General features: G+C 45.1%; 1 protein-coding gene across 1 annotated transcript; it reads left to right on the top strand.

Annotated features, from left to right (window-relative positions):
• The first annotated feature begins 508 nt into the window (after positions 1 to 508).
• LOC139310103 (vomeronasal type-2 receptor 26-like) lies at positions 509 to 21424 on the top strand. The gene is made up of 6 exons (XM_070934260.1): positions 509 to 513; positions 5246 to 5531; positions 16365 to 16595; positions 18905 to 19159; positions 19944 to 20070; positions 20523 to 21424. Exons 1-6 carry the CDS (start codon positions 509 to 511, stop codon positions 21422 to 21424), a joined length of 1806 nt encoding a protein of 601 aa, XP_070790361.1.
• Positions 21425 to 26239: the final 4815 nt, after the last annotated feature.

Raw genomic sequence — 26239 nt, 5'->3', positions numbered from 1 at the left:
AGCACTTGAATCCAACAGTTATTCCTTTCCAGGGGGCCCGGAGTCAAGGGGTGGGGTCAGAGCTTATCCGGATAGTGTTTCTAACATCAATCCTGTGAGTGGGAGGGGCAGAAACGGTGGGAGCAGGGGGCCATATCGCTGTCTACGAGTGGTAGCGTGCTCTGGCCCCCAAGGCTCCACCCATTCTCCAGGTTGCACAGACCCTCAGGGCCCGGGCCTTCGGCTGATGCTGTGCAATGCCAGATCTGTAGTAAATATGGCTCCCCTCATTTGTGATCTTGTTCAGGAGGGGGGAGCAGACCTGGCAGGTATTACGGAGACCTGGTTGGGCCAGGAAGGGGGGGTTCCCCTCGTTGAAATGTGCCCACCAGGTTTCCACACATTTCATCAGCCAAAGTCACAGGGGAGGGGTGGGGGGTAGCAGTTATCATTAAAGAAGGTCTTAGACCGAGGGAGGCCACTGTTCCTCAGACGGCTGGCTGTGAGTCCCTCCTTGTGAAGTGGGGTCATGGGGTAAAGATGAGTTTGCTGATCACGTACCTGGCTCCCTGCCACATGGCAGCAGCCCTGCCTGAGCTACTCAACGTCATCACTGCAGTGGTGGTTGATACCCCTAGACTTATGGTCATGGGGGATTTTAACCTACCATCCGTGGGTGAGACGTCTGATGTGGCTCAGGAGTACATGGCTTCCATGACAGCTATGGACCTGACCCAGCTAATTCATGGCCCTACCCACATGGGGGGAAACACGCTGGACCTGGTTTTTGTCTCTGGACAGTGGTTGAGTGATCTTGAGATAGGGGATATAGTCACCGAGCCCTTGTCATGGTCAGATCACTCTCTCCTTCGCCTTGATCTTTGAACCACTGCACCCTGCCGCAGGGAGGCGGAGCCGGTAAGATGGTTCCACCCCAGCTGCCTGATGGAACCTGACAGGTTCCAGATGGAGCTTGGGCCATTCCCTGAGGCTCTGGCACACGCCTCAACTGGAGACCTAGTGGCCACCTGGGATAGGACGGCCACTGGAGCTCTGGATCGGGTCGTGCCTTTGCAGCCTCTGACCCAGCACCGATCTCATCTGGCTCCTTGGTTTACTGAGGAGCTGAGGGAGATGAAGTGCCAGAAAAGATGCCTAGAGAGCAGTTGGAGGGCCAGCCTTTCTGAATCTGACCGGACACTGGTAAGATCTCATATTAAGAATGACCTAGTGGCAATAAAAGCAGCAAAGTGTAATTATTTTGCTGCTCTTATTGCATCATCAGATAATCGCCCGGCCACCCTGTTTAGGGTGACCTGCTCCTTGCTCCACCAGGGAGCATGGGAGGACCCCTTGAAGGGTAGAGCTGAGGCTTTTGTACAGTATCTGCATGACAAAATCACTCAGATTCGGGAAGATCTGGACTCTGACTGGGTAGATTCAGGGGGGATGACTGGGGCAGGTCTTGAGAATGTTATCTGGGATGAGTTTGATCCTGTGACTCCTGATGACATGGACAGGATTCTGGGTAGACTGAACGTGACCACATGTTTGTTGGACCCATGTCCCTCCTGGTTAGTGCTGGCTTCCCGGGAGGTGACACGAGGCTGTCTCCAAGAGATTATAAATGCTTCATTGGGTGAGGGTGACTTCCCCGCCACCTTGAAAGAGGTGGTGGTGAGGCCTCTCCTCATGAAGCCTTCCCTGGACCTGGCAGTGTTGTCTAATTATCGTCCAGTCTCCAATCTTTGCTTTGTGGTGAAAGTTGTTGAGAGTGTGGTTGCGCGACAGCTCCTCCAGCACCTGGATGAAACAGCATATCTGGATCCGTTCCAGTCGGGCTTCAGGCCTGGGTACAGCACGGAAACAGCATTGGTCGTGTTGATTGATGACCTCTGGAGGGCTCATGACAGGAGTTGCTCCTCTCTCCTGGTCCTATTAGATCTCTCAGCGGCTTTTGATACCATCGACCATAGTATCATGCTGCACCGGTTGGAAGAGTTAGGGGTGGGGGGCACTGTGTTGCAGTGGTTCTCCTCCTTTCTCTCCAACCGGTCGCAGTCTGTGTTGGCAGGGGGGCAGAGGTCGACCCTGAGGTGCCTCATATGTGGGGTGCCACAAGGGCTGGTCCTCTCGCCCCTTCTGTTCAACATTTATGTAAAGCCGCTGGGCGAGATCATCCGTGGTTTTCGGGTGAAGTACCACCAGTACACTGATGATACTCAGCTGTTCATCTCCACCCCGGACCACCCCAACGATGCCCTTGAAGTGATGTCCCAGTGCCTGGAGGCTGTGTGAATCTGGATGCGGAGAAACAGGCTCAGGCTCAACCCGTCCAAGACTGAGTGGCTGTGGTTTCCAACGTCCTGATATAGTCAGTTGGTGCCATCACTGACTATTTGAATCGCTGGCCCCCACGGAGAGGGCTCGCAACTTGGGCGTCCTCCTGGATTGACGGCTGTCTTTAGAAGAGCATTTGATGGCCATGACTGGGAGGATTTTCCATCAGGTTCACTGATTCACCAGTTGCATCCCTTTCTGGATCGGGACTCCTTAAACACGGCCACTCATGCCCTCATCACTTCCCGCCTGGACTACTGTAATGCTCTCTACATGGGGCTCCCCATGAGGAGCACCCGGAGACTCCAACTGGTGCAGAGTGTGGCTGCGCGGGTGGTTATGGGAGTGATGTGGCACTCCCATGTAACACCTCTCCTGCGCGAACTGCACTGGCTCCCGGTGGACTTCAAGGTTTTGGTTACCACCTTTAGAGCACTCGATGACTTAGGACCTGGTTATTTACGGGACCGTCTGCTGCCGCCAACGGCCTCCCGCCAGCCAGTACGCTCTCACAGAGAGGGACTCCTCCAGGTGCCGTCGGCCAAACAATGTTGGCTGGCGGCCCCCCAGGGGGAGAGCCTTCTCTGTGGGGGCACCACTATCTGGAATGAGCTCCCCCCGGAGATAGGGAGGATCCCAGATCTGTGTACCTTCCGCCACGCTCTCAAGACCTTTTTATTCCATCAGGCTGGTCTGGCCTAACCTTTCCCTTTTTCCCTTTTAAAAAGTAAATTTTAATCTGTTCTTAAATTTGGGGTTTTAAATTTGTCTTTGGCTAAATTGTTTTAATTCGATTTTATTTCTGCTCTTAAATTTTTGTATTTTATGTGTTTTATCTTATGCCTGTTCACTGCCCTGAGTCCTTCGGGAGTAGGGCGGTATATAAATCAAATCAAATCAAATAAATAAATAAATAAAATAAAATAAATATAAAAGGAACAAATCATATCATATGAGCACAACCTATACATGTACACTTGGTAGCATCCCTTATTAGCATTCTTGAGGACTGGGAAGATATCGATCTTGTATAGTTCTTCTGTGTAATTTTGCCACCTCTTCTTAATCTGTTAGGTCCCTGCCATTTTGCTCCTTTATCATGCCCATCTTTGAATGAAACATTTCCTTCATATCTCCAATTTTCTTGAAGAGATCTCTGGTCTTTTCTTCTATTTCTTTGCCCTGTTCATTTAAGAAGGTATTCTTATCTCTTCTAGCTATTCTCTGGAATTCTGCATTCAATTGGGTTTATCATTCTCTTTCTCCCTTGGCTTTCGCTTCCCTTCTTTCCTCAGCTATTTGCAAAGCTTCCTCTGACAGCCATTTTGCTTTCTTGCATTAATTTTTCTTTGGGGTGGTTTTAGTTGCTACCTCTTGTACAATGTTGTGAACCTCCGTTCATAGTTCTTCAGGCACTCTGTCTCTGTCAGATCTAATTCCTTAAATCTATTTGTCACCTCTACTGTATATTCTTCAGTGATATGATTTAGTTCACACCTGAGTGGTATGATTTTAATTACATTTTATGGATTTTTGTGAATTGATATGAGTGATATATTAGCTTTGTAAATAGGTAAGTAAATAAAATAAATGCTTTGGTTTTGCAAAAAGTTTATTCTAAGCAGATTGAAACAGTTACAATAGTAAGAAACCTTCACACTTTCTTTTTGAGTAGAAGAAGGTCTGGAGGTTTCTTACTATTGTAACTGTTTTCCTTACCCGACTACTGAACTATAAGAATAATTTTCCTCATTTTTTCCTCCCAAGTCGTAATGTGGAAAAATGATAGGCAGAATCAGTTCTGGTGATTTTGATAGGATTTCTTTGATCCTGACATAATTTAATTGAAATGTCAACTCGCAAAGTATCCCTGGCCTGCTCTCAAGTTGCCATAGGCAAGGTGGTTGGGAAACCGACAAAACAGCACGGCAGCCAAAGACAGATGAACACCCCAGACTGATGTTCTGCCCCCGTCCCACACACGCACCCAACCAGCCAGCCGAGGGTTAAATAAACTCTTCAAACACTCAACGTCAGTGATAAGGAACTTGGCAGCAACTCCGTAGCTGCCTGCCAAGATCTTTTACTCCAATAACACAGACAAAAATACACACAGTTTGAATAGTCCAGTTTGTAATTAAATCCACAGCAAATAGGCGTTGTGTCCAAAGGTGCAAAGTGACTCGCCAGAGATTTATCTTTGTCCGTCACAGAGTCCAAATGGCCACCACACTCCTTTTTATAGCCTGTGGGGTGTGGTCCAGTGACTCAGCTTAATCTCTGGCACACCTCCTTTTCTGCTGTGCATGCTTGTCTCTCCGACGCTGGCGTGGGTCCAACCACAATGTTTCTTCGTCACTATCCGACGGCTTGGAAACACCTGGCTCCTGACCAATCTCTTCTCCTTCGGGAGACACCTGAGGCATTGCCAGAGAGGAGGGTCCTGGAGAGGGAGGCCTGGCTGTCTCCTCTCCTTCATGTTTGGAGCCTTCTTCCTCCGAGAAGATAGGCTCGAAGGATGGAGCCACAACAACTGATCTCTCTCAAGTCGGTATTCTAGGGTTACCACAGCAGCTGGAGAAGAGTAATCTCTACAACCGGCAAAATTGCTCCATTGACGAATATGATTGATGACACACCCTGGGGGGAAGGAGGAAACAGGATCATGATTGGGGCGTAACTTATGTGGCATCAGAGATGGCTTCACTTGGGAACGTGCCGACATGAAACTCCTAATAAATAATTGGATTTCTTTTGAAGCTTGGCTCAAGGCTCATGATTTAATTAGGACATCCATCAGAACTTTGACATGAATAATGAGAAGTTGATTATCTTCATGAAAATACAAACTAAATTGCTTTTAAGTTGATCACATAACTTGTTGATATAGAGCAAAAAAAAGATGATGAAATTTCTTATGTTGCAGTACAAACAACTTCTACTACATTCTGCCCTTCTTATTGGCTGTTCGTGAAGTCAACCAGAATTCAAGGCTCTTACCCAACATCACCCTGGGCTACAACATCTATGAGAACTTTTTCAGTGCAAGAATGACATATGAGGCCATGCTGGATGTGCTGTCTACAGGGCAGGAGAACATCCCAAACTACAGATGTGGAAGGGAAAAGAACCTGCTGGCGATTCTTGAAGAGATGGATTCTGAACTCTTTGATCATATTTCCAATGTTTTGAGCATCTATAAATTTCCACAGGTATAAAGCCAAATGAAATAAATTCTGTGTTGTAAAATGTTCAGATTTGCCTAGAAGGCAGCACTTGTATATATTTCTCCAAATAAATTGAAAGTCAGAGAGTAAATATTAGAAAAGCTGAAAGAATTTTTAATTCACAAAGTATATGTGTGTGTGTGTGTTTGTGTGTGTGTATGTGTCAGGGGTGAAATGCTCCCAGTTCGGACCGGATCACCTGATCCAGTAGCGATGGCGGCGGGTGGTTCGGAGAACCAGTAGAAAAAATCCCTGTGCCCCCCCCCCACTATGCCCAGCTGAGCCGCACGATCACCAGAGGCTTTTTTAGACTTTTAAAAACATTTTTTTTCTACAACTTCTTCTGCTGAAAAAATTCTTTTAAAAGTAAAAAAAAAAGCCTCTGATGGGATGTCAGAGGCTTTTCAAAGCATTTTTTTCTGCAACCTCTTCAGTGGAAGAGGTGGTAAAAGAAATGCTTTGAAAAGCCTCTGCCGATCAGGCAACACAGCTGGGATCGTCAGAGGCTTTTCAAAGCATTTTTTTAACCACCTCTTCCACTGAAGAGGTTGCAGAAAAAAATGCTTTAAAAGCCTCTCTGATGATCCCAGCTGAGTTGCCTGATCGTCAGATAGGCTTTTAAAAAAAATCTGACGATCAGGCAACTCAGCTGGGATCGTCAGAGAGGTTTTTTAAAAAATGCTTTGAAAAGCCTCTGACGATCCCAGCTGTGTTGCCTGAGAAACGGCTGTTGCTGTTAAAGAACCCTTGCATAGGCCTGTTGATGGAAGATAAGATTCTGCCGAAATGTTGCCAAAATACTCTCAATCTTACACAGGAAAAGACCCGAATACACCAAGACTTACACACACACACACACACACACACACACACACACACACACACATATCCACAAACATGTAGGTATATGCTACATATAAATATACACACACATACACGTATATGTATGTATATGGGTGTGTGTCAGTCAGCTCCGCCCACTGGCCCTGATGTCATGAGAAGTGATCTGCGCATGTGCAGAAGCAAGGCGCGTGCGCGAGCGAAGCAAGCACGCACTCACGATCCCGTTGCGAACCAGTAGTAAAGGTAAGAAAAACCCACCCCTGATGTGTGTATGTATATGTGTGTGTCTGTCTCTATATACCAGTGATGGCTAACCTTTTTAATTTAATTTAATTTAATTTAATTTAATTTAATTTAATTTAATTTAATTTAATTTAATTTAATTTAATTTAATTTAATTTAATTTTTCTCATTTCTATGCCGCCCAACTCATAAGGGACTCTGGGTGGCTTACAGCAAAAATAATGCGAACAATGAACATAGAAAAATTATTAAAAAACATTATAAAAACATTTAAAAACATTAAAAGCCCATGCACACAATTCATGGCAGGATCTTGCAAGATTACAAAGGCGAGATCAATGGCCCCAGGCCTGCTGGAAAAGCCAGGACTTCACCGCTTTCCGGAAGGCCCATAGGGTGCGGGTAGTCCAGAACTTTGCCATCGTGTGCCAGGAGTGGGGTGGGGTAGGGTGTCCCACCGGAAGTTGACAAAGGGCCGTTTCTGGCCTCCAGAGGGCCTCCTGGGGGAGGCCATTTTCACTCTCCCCAGACTCCTAGAAAGGTTCTGGAGGTGGGGACAGCAAAAAAGGGGCCTTCCCCACCACCAACTGAGTTCCTCCGGAAGCAGGAAACAGCCTTTTTCCCTACTTCTGGTGATCCCAGGAGGTCCGAAAATCAGCTTGCCAGTGGTGCATGCGCGCCGGAGCTGAGCTCACGTGCCCACTGATATGGCTATGCATGCCACTTGAAATAATTCTAAATTCACAAAGTATATATGTATACATAAAGTGGTGGGCTGCTGCCGGTTTGGACCAGTTCAAGCAAATCGGTAGATCCAGCGATCAGTTGTCCCTCCTCAGCCGCACCCGCCCTATCCTGTCCTATATTTCCATTTTTCTCAAATCAACTGATTGCATGGCATGGTGGATTTCTGCACTTCAGCTGTTTTACTTACTGGGGCTGCCTTAGAAGATAAGCTGTACAGCTTGAAATTGGTGTATTTTGAATGCTGCATACATACACAAAGCATGCGCTCACAGAAACACACACACACACACACACACACACACACACACACACACGTGGTTGGACTACAAGACTTTCCAGCTCTATTCTGATTGACTAATTGACTGAGTGGATGGGTAACCCACAGAGTTCTAATGTGACCAGAAGGGTGTGCTCTGTGAGGACCACCAATGAACATCACCCACAGATAATTCAGAGCTCCTTGGTTTCAAAGGGAGCATACAAGACAACAGGACAGAACATCAAGGGAACTAGCAAAATTCGTGCAGTTATCATTTGAAGTGTCTCTCAGCAGTGTGGAAAGGTCCTTAGATTTACCATCTGACTTTTATCATTAAAACTGGTACAAACTACCAATACTGTTTCTTTCATCTTAGATCAACTATAGTGTCATCAACCAGATGGCTGAGCAAAATCATCATTTTCCTTTTTCATATCGGATGACCCCAAACCAAGAACCTCCTTACTCAGCAATCGTTCAGCTGCTCCTGCAGTTCCAATGGACGTGGATCGGCCTCCTTTCTCAGGACAATGAAAGAGGAGAAAAATTCAAAAGAAGCTTGGAAGTTCTTGCTCTAAAAAATGGGATATGCGTTGTCCTCTCAGGAACCGTCCCAGAACCAAATTTGAAGACAAGTGCTGGAGAAACTCTCATGCAAGAAAAAAGAAAAATGTTCATTTCTCTTATCAAGAGTCAAATAAAAATTATAGTATGCCAACTGGATTTTCAAGCCTCAGGGATGTTAGCAAAAATAATACAAATGATTGATACGACTAATAAATCCATTGTGGGAAGGGTGTGGATTGCAACAACTTTGACAGCTTCAAGTGTAGGTATTTTTTACCTCTGGGTTGATCTCCAAAATAAATATGCTTTGTTTTCCTTCCTCATCCAGACAAAGAGAAGGACTCAGTATAATGACATTAGTTCTTATGCATCTATGTTCTTATCATATGGAAAGGAAGTGTTCCAATGTTCTTATTCAAGTCCTGTGTTATCTAAGAAAGTTTGGAAAAAATGCAGAGAAAAAGAGAATTGGGAATTCCCACCCCATGATGTGATTGCATCAATCCTGTCTCAGGACTCCTCCAGTATTTCCCAAATAATTCAAATTGTGGCCTGGGTCCTCAGTGCTGCCTCCTCCTCCCAGCGGAGTAAGAGGAGAATGCAAGATGGAGACCATCAACCATCCCAGATTGTACAGGCATGGCAGGTAAGTCTTCTCCTTTGGAGTTCCATTGATTCTCCCCTTCCAATTCCTCAATATTAAATTAGATGTAGAAAGGGGTGAGATATTCCAAAGAGCAGTTGCCCAGTTTGTGGTATTTGAGAGTGAGTGTCAACCCTGAAGCTGACCTGACCGAGGCCATTTTGATGTTTCAATGTTGCCACACTGGAGCTGAGGGATAGGGAGGGGGAAATAGAGATAGCTGGAGTTTTGTAGCCAAAATAAAATATTTTCTCCTGGGAACCAAGAACATTTCCACCGATGGCTGGCAAGAGGATGAGTGAAGTCACCAGGCAACCGGATGGCACCTTGATTGGACCATGTGACTAATTGTTTGGAAAGAGGAGAAAAACTTTTAGTTTTAATTAGGTGAAAACTGTGGGAACATTTAGAGTCAGTTTTCACCAGCCTATGCCTATATGATTTGTCCAATAAAACTGATATTTGAGGAACCTGCTTGCCTCAGAGTCCTGTTTGCTATGGGTGTATTATTCGGAACCCTGGCATTAAACCCACTCTAAATGTTTTTTTTTCCTTTTTTTCAAGTTTTTTATTTATTTCTTTTTAATTTTTTACAAACATATCAATGTGTGAACAGTGTGGCACCTGAGTGATTTACATTTTACTACAAATAAAGTAATATTCATCATATTTACTATAATTTATATAGTTTATATCAGCAATCACCAACTGGTGGTCCTTGGACCACCAGTTCTCCGTGAGAAAATTTTTGTGGTCCACAGAAAATTTTTTGCATTTTTTTATATTGCACTAAATTAGGGATCCTCAAACTATGGCCTCTGCGGCCCGCCAAAGCAATTAATCCCATTCACTGATGGGATGAGATCCTTCAGACACTTAGCTTGGTCACCTGTTTAGTAGCTCCAGCCCTTCCCTCCCTCCCTTGGAAACCAGCCGCTTCTGTGAGTGGCACGCAAACTTTAGATGGGCTTCTTGAGAGACAGAGTTTGCAGGGGGCTGATCAAATGCCCAGGCTGGCCACAAGAAAAACATTAATTCTTGGCCGTATTTGAGATTCTTAGCTGCAATGGACAGCAGAGCTAGGGTTGACCCCGGGCACTTCTCTCCACTAACAAGCAGCCAAGCTAAGTGCCTGAAGGACTCCATCCTGTCACTAATTCATATTAGTGGTCTGTGGGATTTAAAATTATGACTTTAGTGGTCCCTGAGGTCCTAAATGTTGGTGACCCCTTGTTTATATAGTTCTGGTAATAGTACACATATTTTTGTTGAATTATAATCTTACACTATTAGTTATTCCATATTTCAATATGTTATTATTAAGTGTCATTTCTTTTACTACAAATAAAATATTAATAATCATATTTATTATATTTAACAGGCTTACATTCATGTTAAATTATAATCTTCCATTATTTAATCATTAAACATTTCAATATGTTATTTTTATGCCAATCACCATATAATTCAAACATTTTTAATAGTACCATCGTACACGTTCTGATTTCCCCTCTTATTATTACTTCACCTTATTATATAAAGATGTGTATTCCATTAATTCCCCTCTCTCTAGTTTCCCTCCCGTTTCTAACTTTTAATTTTGCCACTATTATATTGAAAAATATTCCCTTTCTATCCACATTTTAGTGAAGATTTAGAGTCAGTTTTCACCACCCTATGCCTATGAGATATGTCCAATAAAACTAATATTTGAGGAACCTGCTTGCCTCAGAGTCCTGTCTGCTATGGCCATAATACTTGGAACCCTGACAGTGAGTTAGAGAGAGATGATAGAGAAAAATCTTCCAAAGTTAAAAAACCTGTGCTAGTTTGGGATGCTTTTGTGACAGAAATAGCTCTATGATGACAACGTAATTTTCAAAACTAAACAAGCATCAGAATATTCCAGCAATCCTCAACCTTTTATTGCGATCAAAAAGTGATCTAGTCTCCAAGCTAAGGAGTTCAGCTGGATGGTTTGTTCTGAATTAAGATTGAATTTTGCTGGCTAAAAGTTTCTAACATAGCAACAAGATATAAATCAAAGCATCTTTTGAGGACAACAAAACATCTCCTGAACTAATGGATGTGCTTCCGTAGCTATTCTTTGAAAGAGATAACATCACTATGCAACTTTTGTTACATTCCTAGCCCAAAGTTACACTCCGATAACTTCATCTTGATCAGGACTGATGGCAAAATTGTATTCTCCACCTTTTCCCATTGCAAGTTTTCCCATATCTGCAAATGGTCTTGCCTCAGATGGGGCTGTGATGGTGAAGCAGCAAAACATAGAACATAAAAGATTTTGAAAGGACCTCAGAGGTTTTCTAGTCCAACCCACTAATCAAGCAGGAGATCCTGTACCCATGATGGCCTCCTGCCGGCCACCTGATTTTTGGGATGCGCAGGATGTGGGGATTGTGTGCGCATGAATGGGGGATGGGGTTGAGTGTAGGGGGTGGGAGGAACACAGGGGAGGTGTGGTACATGCTTTCTGGAAGTGTGGAAATGGCCCCTTTTCTAGCCCTGGAGGCTGTCTGGAGCCCAGGGGAGGCCATTTCAACCCTCCCAGAGGCTCAAGGAAAGCCTCCGGAGCCTGGGGAGGGTGAAAAAAAGGCCTACCGGAAGTACCAGAAGTCCAAAAACTGGCCCGTTTCCAGCCTCCAGAGGGCTTTTGGAATCCAGGGGAGGCTGTTTTCACCCTTCCAGAGGCTTGAGGAAAGCCTCCGGAGCCTGGGGAGGGCAAAAATGCCCCCCCCACCTGTGGTGCAGGTTACTAACATTTTTGAATCCCATCCCTTACATGCATCCGCAGGGGGCGAGGGGTGCATGCTCATGCGCATGTCTGGGGGGCATGGTGGGGGGTCGTGCACGCATGTGCAGTGGGGTCATGCATTGCATTATGGGTGCCAGCACATACACATGCTATCACGTGTGCGAGCACTTTTGGCATACGAAGAGAAAAAGGCCCTATACCATTTCAGACAAATGGTTGCCCAGATCTCTTTTTGAAAGCACTCACAACTTCTGAAGGCAAGCTATTCCATTGGTTGATTGCTCTCACCGTTAGGAAATTTCTCTTTAGTTCTAGGTTGCTTCTCTCCTTCGTTAGTTTCCAAGCATTGTTTCTTGTCTTGCCTATTGGTGCTTTAGGAAATGTTTTGACCCCCTCATCTTTGTAGGAACCCCTTAAATATTAGAAAAGTGATATCATTTCTCCCCAGTCCGTCTTTTCCTTAGACTAGACATACCAAATTCCTGTAACTGTTCTTGTTATGTTTTAGCCTCCAGCCACCTAATCATTTTTGTTGCTCATCTCTACAGTCTTTCCAGAGTTTCAATATCTTTTGTATATTGTGTTGATCAGAACTGGATGCAGTATTCTAAATGTGGTCTTACTAAGGCTTTGTAAAGCGATATTAGAACTTCAGGTGATTTTGATTCTATCCCTTTATTAACGCAGCCTAGGATTGCATTGGCATTTTTGTCTGCTGCCACACATTGCTGGCTCATATTTTTATTTATTTATTTATTTGTCGCATTTTTATGCTGCCCAACTCCCAAGGGACTCTGTCAATTTAAGTAATTGTCCACTAGGACTCCAAGATCCTTCTCACAGTTACTGGCATTAAGCTACGTTTCACATAGTCTATACCTATAATGTTGGTTTTCCTTGCCTAAATGTAAAACCTTACTTTTATCTATGTTGAATTTCATGTTGTTATGTAGGGGCCCATGTTCAATTTGTCAAGATCTTTTTGGATCTTGAGCTTCTCTTCTGGAGTGTTGGCTATTCCTGCCAGTTTAGTGTCATCTGCAAATTTGATGAGTTCCCCTTCAATTCCCTTGCCTCGATCTTTTTTGAAGATATTGAAGAGTGCTGGGCCTAAAATGGAAGCCTGGGGTACCCCATTGCTTACTTCCCTCCATGTGGATGAGGTTCCCCAGAGGATTACATGTTGAATATAATTTGTCAGACAGTTACAAAGCCACCTGATGGTGGTGGTGTTATCTATACCATGTATTGTGACCCAGGCCCAAGTAAGTAGTAGGAAAATCAGTCAATGAAAAAATAAATAAACTTTATTCAAACAGCTGAGAATTACTTCATTCCCAGCATCATTCAACTAAATTAAAGCAAATTCCTCCCAACACAAATTCCTCAGTCCTATTGCAAACCTTGATCCAATTAGGCAAACTGCCAGAGGCCTTTCTTGGCAAACATTCAGAAGTCACAGATACAAAAATATTTATTTATTTATTTATTTATTCAAATTTCTATACTGCCCTTCTCCTTTCGGACTCAGGGCGGTGAACAGCCAAGATAAAAACATCTATACAAAACATCACAGTTTAAAAATAGAGTTAAAATAATTTATAAATCTGGCCCATAATTTAAAACTTGTCAATTAAAATCAATATTAAAATTTTAAAACTAACCCTAAAATCAAGACAGACCGGCTAACTGGAAAAAATGAGTTTTTAGGGCCCGACGAAAAATCCGAAGGTCGGAGATCACTCGTATCTCTGGGGGTAGATTGTTCCATAGGGTAGGTGCCACCACAGAGAAGGCTCTCCTCCTGGGGGTCGTCAGCCGGCATTGTCTGGCCAACGGCACCCTGAGGAGGCCCTCTTTGTGGGAGCGAACCGGCCGGTGGGAGGCTATTGGTGGCAGAAGGCGGTCCCGTAAGTACCCTGGCCCTAAGCCATGGAGCGCTTTAAAGGTGATCACCAACACCTTGAAGCGCACCCGGAAGTCCACCGGAAGCCAATGCAGCTCGCGCGGGAGAGGAGTCACATGGGAGCGCCCCGTCGCTCCCATAATCCCCCGCGCAGCCGCATTCTGCACCAGTTGGAGCCTCCGGGTGTACCCCAAGGGGAGCCCCATGTAGAGAGCGTTACAATAGTCCAGACGAGAAGTGATGAGTGCTTGAGTGACCGTGCGTAGGGAGTCCCGGTCCAGAAAGGGGCGCAACTGGTGTATCAGGCGAACCTGACAAAAAGCCCCCCTGGCCACGGCTGTCATATGCCCTTCTAAAGACAGCCGCGCATCCAGGAGGACACCCAAGTTGCGGGCCCTCTCCGTGGGGGCCAATGATTCGCCCCCAATAACCAGCGACGCCGGCAGCCACAGCCACTCGGTCTTGGAAGGGTTGAGTCGAAGCCTGTTTCTCCCCATCCAGACCCGCACGGCCTCCAGGCACTGGGACATCACTTCCAAGGCATCATTGGGATGGTCTGGGGTGGAAATGTACAGCTGAGTATCATCAGCGTACTGATGGAACTCCACCCCAAAACCACGGATGATCTCACCCAGCGGATTCACATAAATGTTGAACAGGAGGGGCGAGAGGACCGACCCTTGCGGCACCCCACAAACAAGGTGCCTTGGGGTCGACCGCTGCCCCCCTGTCAACACGGATTGCGACCGGTCGGAGAGATAGGAGGAGAACCACCGCAAAACGGTGCCCCCCACTCCCAATCCCTCCAGCCGGCGCAACATGATACCATGGTCGATGGTATCAAAAGCCGCTGAGAGGTCTAATAGGACCAGGATAGAGGAAGAACCCCTATCCCGGGCCCTCCAGAGATCATCCACCAATGCGACCAATGCCGTTTCCGTGCTGTACCCAGGTCTGAAGCCGGACTGGAGCGGATCCAGATAGACAGCTTCATCCAGGTACTGGGGAAGCTGTCGCGCCACCACACTCTCAACAACCTTCGCAATAAAGCGAAGGTTGGAGACTGGACGATAGTTAGCCAAAACAGCCGGATCCAGGGATGGCTTCTTGAGGAGAGGCCTCACCACCGCCTCTTTCAAGGCGGGCGGCAGGACACCCTCACTCAAAGAAGCGTTAATAATCCCCTGGAGCCAGCCTCGTGTAACCTCCCGGGAAGCCAGCACCAACCAGGAGGGACACGGGTCCAATAAACATGTGGTTGCGTTCAGCTGCCCCAAGATCCTGTCCACGTCCTCGGGAGCCACAGGATCGAACTCCTCCCAGATAACACTCTCAAGGCCTGCCTCAGTCATCTCGTCTGAACTAACCCAGTCGGCGGCCAAGTCTTCCCGAATCTGAGTTATTTTATCATCCAGATACTGTACAAAATCCTCAGCTCGGCCCTGCAAGGGGTCCTCCCGCGCTCCCAGATGGAGGAGGGAGCGGGTCACCCTAAACAGGGCGGCTGGGCGGTTATCTGATGACGCGATAAGAGCGGCAAAATAGCTAGATTTCGCCGCTTTTATCGCCACTAGGTAGGTCTTAATATGAGACCTTACCAGTGTCAAGTCAGACTCGGAACGACTGGCCCTCCAACCGCTCTCTAGGCGTCTTTTCCGGCGCTTCATCTCCCTCAGCTCCTCGGAGAACCAAGGAGCTAAGTGAGTTCGGTGCCGGGTCAGAGGCCGCAAAGGCACAACCCGGTCCAAAGCCCCAGCAGCCGCACTATCCCAGGCGGCCACCAGGTCATCAGCCGAGTCATGAGCTAGAGTCTCAGGAAATGGCCCAAGCTCCATCTGGAACCTATCAGGGTCCATCAGGCGCCTGGGGCGGAACCACCTGGTCGGTTCCGCCTCCCTGCGACGGGGTACGGCGGTCAGAAAGTCAAGTCGGAGGAGCGAGTGGTCAGACCATGACAAGGGTTCAATATCTACATCCCCTATATCAAGGCCACTCAACCACTGACCAGAGATAAAAACTAAGTCCAGAGTGTGTCCCCCCATATGAGTAGGGCCGTGAATTACTTGGGTCAGGTCCATGGCTGTCATGGAAGCCATGAACTCCCGAGCTACCTCAGATGTCTCACCGATAGATGGCAGGTTGAAATCCCCCATGACCACAAGTCTGGGGGTATCAGCCGCCACCTCGGCTATAACATTGAGGAGTTCGGGCAGGGTCGTTGCCACGTGGCAGGGAGTCAGGTACGTGATCAACAGACCCATCTGCACCCCACGACCCCACTTCACAAAAAGGGACTCACATCCGGCTATCTGAGGTACAGTGGTCTCCCTCAGATCAAGACCTTCTTTTAAAATGACCGCCACCCCCCCCCGCCCCTGCCCTGAGCTCTCGGCTGATGAAATGCACGGAAGCCTGATGGGCACATCTCCACGAGGGGAACTCCCCCCTCATGGCCCAACCAGGTCTCCGTGATACCTGCCAGGTCCGCTCCCCCCTCCTGAATAAGATCGCAAATGAGGGGGGCTTTATTTACTACAGACCTGGCATTACATAACATCAGCCGGAGACTCGGGCGCTGAGACTCTAAACAGCCTGGGGAACGGGAAGAGCTAAGGGGACCGGGGCACGCAATCGCTCGGAGAAAATAAATGCAAGATGTAGATGAAGAAGACGAAGCTACCAATGTTGTTTTCCGGCAAAGCCCAAATGCCTTTGCTGGTCTGTTTTAAGCCTTATGGAAGGGGCCAATAATCTCTTGGCCCTACTCCCGAGTTGTCATCTTTGCTTGAGCTGCTCTTGCCTTCTGGCAGCTCTTCTCATGTGTGCATTAGGAACAGGCTCCTCTTGTTCCTCTGCCTCACTACTATCAGTCTATGGAGGCTCTGGAGTCCTCACCTCACTCCCAGATGGCCCTGGCCTCATCTCTGCCTCCAACGCAAAGCCCTCATCAGGGCCTTCCCCAGCCTCCAAGACTGGCCCATTTTCTTCCTCAGACTCATCGCTGTCTGACTCACCTGCCAGCTCCCCAGGCTGCTGGCGGACCACAACACCATGTTTTCAAGGTAAGTGAGATAAATATTTGAAAAAGAGCTGTAAATTCCTGGAGAATGTCTGAAAGAAGTTTCCCATGAAATGCTGAATTGATCTGTTTCAGACTGCAGTGGTGATTTGAAAAGGTTGATTTATTCAGAGTACCTCCAATCCAGATTATTGGCAAGAAAAAAATTGAATAAAGGCTCAAATTGTCATGTTTTTTCTATGTTTCTGCAGCTTCATAGGTTCCTGAGAAATTTCCAACATCACAATATTTCAAGAGATGGGATTTCTTTTGATGAAAATGGGGTTCCTGTTGGTGACTTTGACATCATGCAGTGGACATCCATTTTGAACAAATCACATGTGGCGGTGAAAATTGGGAATATAGAAAGACAAGCCTCCTCAGAAGTCAAGATTTCTGTCAATCAAAATGCTGTCCAATGGCCAACTTTATTTAACAAAGTAGTTGAGGCTGCTTGGATTTTGCTCATCTATTTATCTCCATCTGCTCAGAAATAATTCTTATTGAGACCAATTGAGATAAATTCCAAATAAGAGAACATAAAGCCTCATTAATTTATTAGATATCATTTTACTTTAGAGGTTTTACAAATAATCTATCACATACTGGAACATGCTGCATTGTATTGCGGAATTTGCAATCTACATTATTAAACTGGAAAATGTTGCCATAATTTATAGTACATCAAATTATCTTGTTTACAGTAAGAGATAATCCAGAATGTCTATGGAGATTCTCAGTCATCCAGGTCACGGTTGTGCCAAAGGTGCTTTTTCAAAAGGCACCTGGACTTTGTTTTCCCTTCAAGAAGTTTCACTTCTCATCCAAGAAGCTTCTTCAGTTCTGACTGAATGTTGGAGGATGGAAAGATTTGGAACTGCTGAAAAGACTATGTTGTAAATAGGATATAGATTCAGCAATTGCAGGAAGGTTCCGCACCCATTTGCACAATTCACGTGACCCTGAGGGCAGAGATAAATTCTAAGCGGCCTCAACAACTTTCAGAAAGACTGCTAACGACCAGATGACTGGAAAGAATATAAATCCTTCCATACTTCACCATTCAGTCAAAAGTGAAGAAGTTTCTGGAATGGGAAGCAAAATGTCTTCAAGGGAAAACAAAGATCAGTTGTCTTTTGAAAAAGCACCTTTGGGAGAAAAATCCAGAAAAAGAAGGGTTTAGCCCTCTGAATTGCATAAGAGAAAGATATTATTAAGAATGTGGCAAGGAAAGTGAGGGTTGCTTAAAAAGTCATTTAAAGATGATGATATAATAATCAGTTGTAGGAGAGAAAGATACGGACTCTAGAGGAACCTAGATTTTGGAGATTTCCTGTTATAGCATTCTCATACATGCCCTAAGGAGAAAAACCTTTTGCAATGGAACTACTTTCCTTTGGAAAAAAGAATGAGGCAATGAGTCTGTTTTGGGATCTACAATGGAGATTGATAGAGAAAGAGGATGACCTTTCACTTGCCCTTGCAAATAGAGTAATTAAAGTTCATGCCACTACTTCTTGACTGATTTTGCTCAATGTGCTCTTGAACTTCTGGAAGCCAGTTGATTTCAGTAAATCCGTTTAATTCATATATTAGTAATATAATATATATTCATATATTATCTGGACCCGTACCAATCAGGTTTCAGGTGCGGACACAGCACGGAAATGGCATTGGTTGCCCTGGTGAATGATCTCTGACAGGCCCAGGATGGGAGTTATTCCTCCATTCTGGTGCTACTTGACCTCTCAGTGGCTTTCAATACCATCGACCATGGTATCCTACTGCGACGGCTCTGGGGGATTGGGGGTGGGGGGCACTGTTCTACAGTGGTTCTCCTCCTACCTCTCGGACCATACGCAGTTTGTTTGGACGGGGGATCAGAGATCCTCCCCGAGGCCCCTCATTTGTGGGGTGCTGCAGGGGTCGGTTCTCTCCCCCCTGCTCTTTAATATCTACATGAAACCGCTGGGTGAGATTATTTGCAGCTTTGGGGTGAGGTATCATCAATATGCTGATGATACCCAACTGTACATCTCCACCCCGGATCAATTCAGGGATGCTCTCTCTGTGATGTATAAGTGCCTGGAGGCAGTACGGGTCTGGATGGGCAGGAACAGGCTCAGACTCAACCCCTCCAAGATTGAGTGGCTGTGGTTACTGTTATCTCATGATCTAGCATCCCCATCACTTCCGATGGGGAGGGAGCTGCTTACTCCCTCTGAAAGGGTTTGTAATCTTGGCATCGCCCTTGACTCATGGCTGTCCTTGGTGGATCATCTGATGGCCGTGACAAGGGGGGCTTTTGCACAGGTTTGCCTGGTGAGCCAGTTACGCACTTTCCTAGACAGGGATGCCCTCCGTACAGTCACTCATGCTCTCATCATTTCTCGGTTGGATTACTGCAATGCCCTCTACATGGGGCTGTCCTTGGGGTGCACCCAGAAGCTCCAGCTGGTCCAGAATGAGGACGCACGGGTTGTTACAGGAGCTTCCCGCTACTCCCATGTAACACCTCTCCTGCGCGAGCTGCCCTGGCTGCCGGTGGCCCTTCGGATCCGCTTCAAGGTGCTGGTACTTACCTATAAAGCCCTTCATGGCATGGGCCCGGGGTACTTGCAGGACCACCTCCTACCGGCCTCCCACCACCCAGTGCGCTCACATAGGACTGCCCACCTCCGGGTGCCGTCGGCCAGACAATGTCAGCTGGCGGCCCCCAGGATGAGAGCGTTCTCTGTGGTCGCACCGACCCTCTGGAATGGGTTACCCACCGGGCTCTGGATGGCCCCTGACCTCCGCACTTTCCGTGCCGAGCTGAAGACATGGCTTTTTCAGCAAATTCCTTGATCTGCCACAGATTTTAATTTGGGTATTTGGGTATTTTTAATTTGGTTTTAATACTATCTAATTTTTACTTATTGTCGGGTTTTTTCTATTGTTGTGAGCCGCCCCAAGTCCTACAGGAGAAGGACGGCATATAAATCTGACTAAATAATTAAATAAATAAATAAATAAATAAATAAATAAATAAATAAATAATGAAAGGTTGCTGATTTCTATTGAGTTGTTACTTTCTTGCTTGGTTTTGGGAAAGAGGACAAGTTTTGAGAGCTGATAATCACATTCATCTTCAGCCTTTAAAAAGACAGTTTTTTTTAAAAAATAACTAATAACCGTGGGGGTTTTTAATTGTCTGGGGATTTTAAATTGACTAGTTTTACTATTTGGATTGTTGTGTTGTTTTTATTTTGTGAGCTGCCCTGAGTCCTATGGGAGAAGAGCGGCATATAAATTTGAAAAATAAATAAAAATAAATAAATATTACCCTGACTAATTTTCTTTTTATGTTTAGGTGGTGCCTTATTCAAGATGTACAGAAAGTTGCTCCCCAGGTTATGCCAAGCTTGTGAGAGAGGGAGCCCCAGTTTGCTGCTATGACTGTTCTCTGTGTATGGAAGGAACATTCACTGGGCAAGAAGGTACAGTAGGTGGCTCCAAAAAAAAAAAAAATCAAGATACAATCAATATTCTATCTTGTTATTTTTTTTGGGGGGGGGGTTGGTGTATTTGATCAAGAAGCAAGAAAACATTAAATTTCTTGAAGGCATCCACAAACTACAAAGATTGGGCACTATTGCCAAATTTGGATGATGTTGTGAGCATTAAAATATATAATGAAAGGTTGCTGATTTCTATTGAGTTGTTACTTTCTTGCTTGGTTTTGGGAAAGAAGATTTGAGAACTGATAATCACATTCATTTTCAGCTTTAAAAAGACAGTTTTGTTTATTTTAACTAATGTTGTGTAATATGAATATCCCTAGGCAGAAATATTATATTATTCTTTGAAAATGAAGTATTTGATTTCTGATGTGGTTTTCATGCTCCTACAGCTGCAGAAACAGATTCATGATAATCATTTTTTTTCTCAGATGCAGCCCATTGTGAAAAGTGTCCAGATGACCAGTATTCCAATAAGAAGCGAGATCAGTGTGTCCCCAAAAATATAAGCTTCTTATCCTATCAAGAATTGTTGGGACTCATCCTGGCTCTCTTTGCCATCGCTTTGTCCCTAACCACCGCCTTTATTCTGGGAATCTTCATGAAATACCGAGACACTCCCATAGTCAAAGCCAACAACTGTGAACTCACCTACATCCTCCTGGTTTCACTCCTGCTTTCTTTCTTGACTTCCCTTCTATTTATCGGTTGCCCAGTGAAAATGACCTGTCTCCTTCGACAAACCATTTTCAGTGTTGTTTTCTCAGTTGCTGTGTCTTCCTTGCTGGCCAAGACTGTCATGGTGGTGGTAGCCTTTCTAGCCACAAAGCCAGGCAGCAGCATGAGGAAATGGCTGGGGAAGAGTCTGGCCAACTCTATTGTTTTATCCTGCTCTGGTATTCAAGTAGGCCTCTGTATGATGTGGCTGGGAGTCTTTCCCCCATTCCCAGATTCTGACTTTCATTCCCAACCAGAACACATCCTGCTGCAGTGCAATGAAGGCTCTGTCACCATGTTCTACTCTGCTCTTGGCTACATGGGTTTTTTGGCTGCCATCTGTTTCTTGGTGGCATTTCTGGCTCGAAATCTGCCAGGGGCTTTTAATGAAGCCAAACTGATCACCTTCAGCATGTTGGTTTTTTGTAGCGTTTGGATCTCCTTTGTTCCCACATACCTGAGCACCAAGGGGAAATACATGGTAGCCGTGCAGATCTTCTCCATCCTGGCCTCTGGCCTGGGTTTACTGGGCTGCATCTTTATCCCCAAATGCTACATTATTATCCTCAGACCTGACATGAACACCAAAGAACATCTGATGATAAAAAATCATTAAGTCTCCTTTTGCTGGTGTTTATTTTTGTACAGTTTACATGCAGCATAAAATCACATACTTTGAAGTAATGTTTTATGTGTTGTCACTTACCTTTTTTCATTCCATGAGAATTTTGAATTGCAATAATTTAGTAGTAAAGTTGCTAAAACAACTCAAACTATGTGAAATAATCATATCTTTCAATTGTCATAATCTGAGTTCATATTATTACCTTAATAAAATTTCTGAGGCCAGGCCAGATAAACTGTTACCAGAGATGTTCTGATATGGTTTTGGATTAAATTAAAGGCTATGGCTAATGATGATGTGTGTTTTTATTACTATATAGGTTGGTGTGCTGGTGTTATATTTTATTTTCTGGGGTGATGTTCTGACTTTGTTTTTTAAAAAATAGTTAATTTCAAATACTGTATATATTTGATTGATCTCTTCTGGCTTGATGATGTAAGATCATTCATAGTTAGATAAATGAGATAGATAGATAGATAGATAGATAGATAGATAGATAGATAGATAATCTGAGAGAGGGAGAGAGAGGAGAGATCAAGAAAAACAGAGAGACATATAACATTCTATATATTGAGAATAGATAAAATATCAACATGAACATTGGAGTGACTTTAATTTTTTTCTCCATCCCTTTGAATAAATTAATCATTATTGTTGACAGTCTTCAATCAAAAGAAAAATATGTACAACTCTGAATGATTGGAGAGGAAATCATGTAGACATGGTGTGACAATGAAGATGTGCTTATGAGTATTAAAATTGGTTCTTGTTTTTTATCCATGTCCATTTCTATTTCCATTTCCATATACTGTACATACAGTGTCTGTGTGTCTCTCTGTATGTCCTGCCAACCTAGCAATTCAAAAGCATGTAAATGCAAGTAGATAAATAGGTACCACTTCAGTGGGAAAGTAACAATGTTTTGTGCATCTTCAGTGCATAGTCATGCCAGCCACATGACCATGGAAGTATCTTCAGATAAAGGCTCTTTATTTATGAATCAAAGATGAGCACCGCCTCATGGATTGGTCATGACTGACAGGGGAAATCTTTACCTATACCCACCTATACCTTTACTATCTATATAAATAAAAATGTAAATGTCCGTTTGTACATAACCGCACATCTCCGAAAGTTCTTCACCGATTGCTTTCAAATTTTGACACAACATTTCATTCGACTATGGGCATGTTTTTATATATGTATATTATATACATGTCACACCTGTGACAGGTAAAAACATGAAAAACATTGGAAAACATTGAAAGACATTGACAAACATTGAAAAACAGCGCCATCTGCTGGACCAACATGGCAGCCTCCCAGTCCTGATTACGCTCAACAGATTTCTGCTCCTTATATTTAGACTCTCCATATTGCTTCCAAGAAACTGCGCATTTGGAAGGCAAAGACACCCAAGGGCCATATCCTGCCACCAGGCTCGGCAGGTAGGCAGCCAGCTCCCCGCCGGGAAGTCCTTGCAGCTGGTGCTTCTAGGGCTGGCCGGGGCCCACCCGAGCCTGGCTCTGACCTCCCCCTCCCCCGGCCACCCCGCAAACTAGCCTCGCCCACCACTGCTGCCCATCCCTCTCACCAGCCGCTCTTGGGGCTCTAGCAGTTCATGGAGCCTACACAAAAATTTCACCCTCTGGCAGAAAAGGGGCTCTGGGGAGGCTTTGGGGGGCGGAAACAGGCAGGAGGGAGGATGGCCGGCCCTCCTTCATTTCGCCTGGAAGAGCGGGGGATTTAATCATTCCCCTGCCCTTGGCAGGCAGGGGAGGAGAACTGTGCATCAGGGGTCCATGGGGCATGGCTCCTGGCTTTGCCGCTTTCTTCCTTTGGGCAGGAAGCCCCAAACCAGCCTTGAACCCCCGCCACACCCCCTCCCTCCCTCCCTTCCCTTCCCCGCTATGCGTCTCCCCATCGAGCCCCCAGAGAACATCTGTGTAAGGAGGACGGAGGGGCCCCCCGAGTTTCTGCTGTGGTGCAGAGAGCTGCGAAGGCCTGGCCTGAAAAGATAAGGGTGATGGCGGGGGATGCAGAAGAGGCCGAGCCAGAGACAGAGATAAACAGAGAGAGAGGGAGAGAGAGACATAGAGAAATACAGAGAGATGGGTGGGGGAGAGAGAGACACATACAGAGATACAGAAAGAGAGGGTGGGAGAGAGAGAGACAGAGAGAGAGGGTGGGGGAGAGAGAGAGACAGAGATGCTTAACGCATTGTAAGCCGCCCTGAGTCTCCAGAGAAGGGCGGCATATAAATCAAATTAAATATATATATATATACAGAGAGGGGGGAGAGAGAGACATAGAGATACAGAGAGAGGGGGAGAGAGAGACACAGAGAGAGATACAGAGGGGGGAGAGAGAGAGAGACATAGAGAGATACAGAGGGGGGAGAGGGAGACATAGAGAGATACAGAGAGAGGGAGAGAGGGAGAGACATAGAGAGATACAGAGCGGGGAGAGGGAGACATAGAGAGATACAGAGAGAGGGAGAGAGGGAGAGACATAGAGAGATACAGAGGGGGGAGAGAGACAGAAAGATACAGGGGGGAGAGAGAAACATAGAGATACAGAGAGAGGGAGAGAGAGAGAGACATAGAGAGATACAGAAGGGGGAGAGAGAGAGACATAGAGAGATATAGATGGGGGAGGGGGAGAAACATAGAGAGATACAAAGAGAGAGGGGGAGACAGAGAGGGAGGATTTTGTGGTTCCCATTGTTTTTTAGCAACCGGTTCTCTGCCCTAATCACCAGCTGGGTAGGCGTGGCTCGGGGTCTGTCATGTGACTGATTAAAGTGAGTGACATTGAGTTGGCCACGCCCACCAAATGTTCATGGAGAGTTTGGAACTTCTGCTTTGCTCTTTTAGCCCAGCGGAAGCACCAGACTGGGCCACAGCAATGCGTGGTCGGGTACAGCTAGTAAATATATGAATTTATTTTTGTGCATGTCTCTTTTCTTTGTCTTTGTCTTTTTGTCAGTCAACCTTTCAGTTTATTACAGATTAGGAAAGCTACATCATATAAGTCAGTGCTATTTTTCTCTGACCTTGTCGTGGTAATGGTCTCTCAATGCCATTACCTCTGCCCTCTACACTATCTCTCTTTGGATATTGAGAAAGCATTGGAAAAAGAAAGCAATTTCAATGTATTTTTATTCACATACTGATCGGTTTCACTCATTATGCTAAATCAGGATTCTAGATTGTCCTAATTATCATTTCTGTCATTGTAGTTTTGAATCTATCCTAGCCACTTCTAGGTTATCTGCAAAGATAAGAAACATTTCCTCCCTCCAATTGTTTACCAAATCAAAGTGTCCAGAACCCAGCACTCAACAAGAATGAACTCAACAAGAATAAAATGGTATACGGTTTCCTGCCTAAGCAGAGGGTTGGACTAGAAGACCTCCAAGGTCCCTTCCAACTCTGTTATTCTATTCTATTCTATTCTATTCTATTCTATTCTATTCTATTCTATTCTATTCTATTCTATTCTACTCTACTCTAATATAATATAATATATTCTCTAATTATGTGGTGTCCCATACACACCATGTCCATCAGAAGATTGCCTTACAACACATCAGGAAAATCCTGCCATTCCTTTGCAAGAGTCACACATCTTTGGTTCCCAGGTATATGAAGTATGCATGCATGTATGTACAGTATTTATGTACAGTTTGGCTTAACTTGGATGTAGGATTTCTCTTGCTTACTGTGAGAATAACAAAGGAGAACAGATGTTTTGGCTATGAGATCAGATTCAGATCAGAGCTGAAGAATCTTCTTGGGTGAGAAGCAAAATTTCAAAGAAAAACCAGAAAGTCCAGTTGCCTCTCGAAAAAGCACCTTTAGGAGAACCGTGAACTGGATGATTGAGAGTCATCATAGTCATCATCATTAGCAACTGATGTTCAACTCATCTAAAAACTAGATTATGAAAATTTCCCAGTGACAGTTTGTCTGTACCAGTTGTCACCATTTGCGTGACAACTTATATAAGTTCACCATGTGCTTTTAATGCAATTGTTTCAAAGAAGATGAATTCTGAAGATTACTTCCTCAGTCTCATTATAGGTAGTTATTGCTTAACAATAGCAATTGGGCCAGATTTTCTGTCTCTAAGTGATGTGATCATCATGTATTATGTCCTGTGATTAAATTGCTTAGTGAAGGCAATCTTAGCAGTATTCATTGCTGTTGTTAAGTGAGAATTGTTGGTTATTAAGGAAATAATTCAAACGTCAGCAGCTTGCAACTTCTTTCTTGCAAGAAGCTGGCAGAAACTCATAAGTCCTGTGTGGCTTGTAATCAGGCAGGTGAGTGGTTGAGTGCTACGAAGTGAGGTGGGATGGGAATACTGTGCCAGCTGGGGAAAAGGTGGTGAAGTGAAGCATGAGTGCATGCAGGCTGAGGACAGGTTGCTGTGGCACAATACAAGTGCATGTGAGCTGGGGAAGGAGTGCTTCTTTGAGGCACAAGTGCAACTGGGCAAATAATGGGATGTTGCATCCCAAGTGTACATTATGGAGTCCAAGATCTGTGGATTTTGTATCCCATAGTGAAACTTCTTGGGGGAAAATGTGGTGAGACTAACTTGGAAGCTTCCCTGCCATCTGCCCTATTGACTTTGCTTATGGAAAGCCAGCAGGGAAACTTGCTAATGTTTATCATGTGACTGCAGGATGTTTTAACCATGGTAAGGGAGAACTACTTGCCTAGCACCAGATCGTAATCATGTCACCGTGGGCTTACTGGAATTCCCATTATTGGTCCGCAGGAGAGATGGGCAAGCATG

Source organism: Pituophis catenifer, unplaced genomic scaffold, assembly GCF_029215685.1.
Source record: "Pituophis catenifer annectens isolate HBS135680 unplaced genomic scaffold, rPitCat1.0.hap2 SCAF_2, whole genome shotgun sequence".
Classification (NCBI taxonomy): Eukaryota; Metazoa; Chordata; class Lepidosauria; order Squamata; family Colubridae; genus Pituophis; species Pituophis catenifer.
The sequence above is the reverse complement of the archived record's forward strand: the minus strand, read 5'-3'. Positions and strand labels throughout refer to the sequence as shown.

Excerpts from the sequence above, each read along its gene's own strand:
- LOC139310103 (XM_070934260.1), top strand. Across the intron at positions 5,532-16,364 it reads GCATCTATAAATTTCCACAG|GAACAGGCTCCTCTTGTTCC; the intron begins GTATAAAGCCAA and ends TGTGTGCATTAG. Across the intron at positions 19,160-19,943 it reads CCCTTCGGATCCGCTTCAAG|GTGGTGCCTTATTCAAGATG; the intron begins GTGCTGGTACTT and ends TTTTATGTTTAG.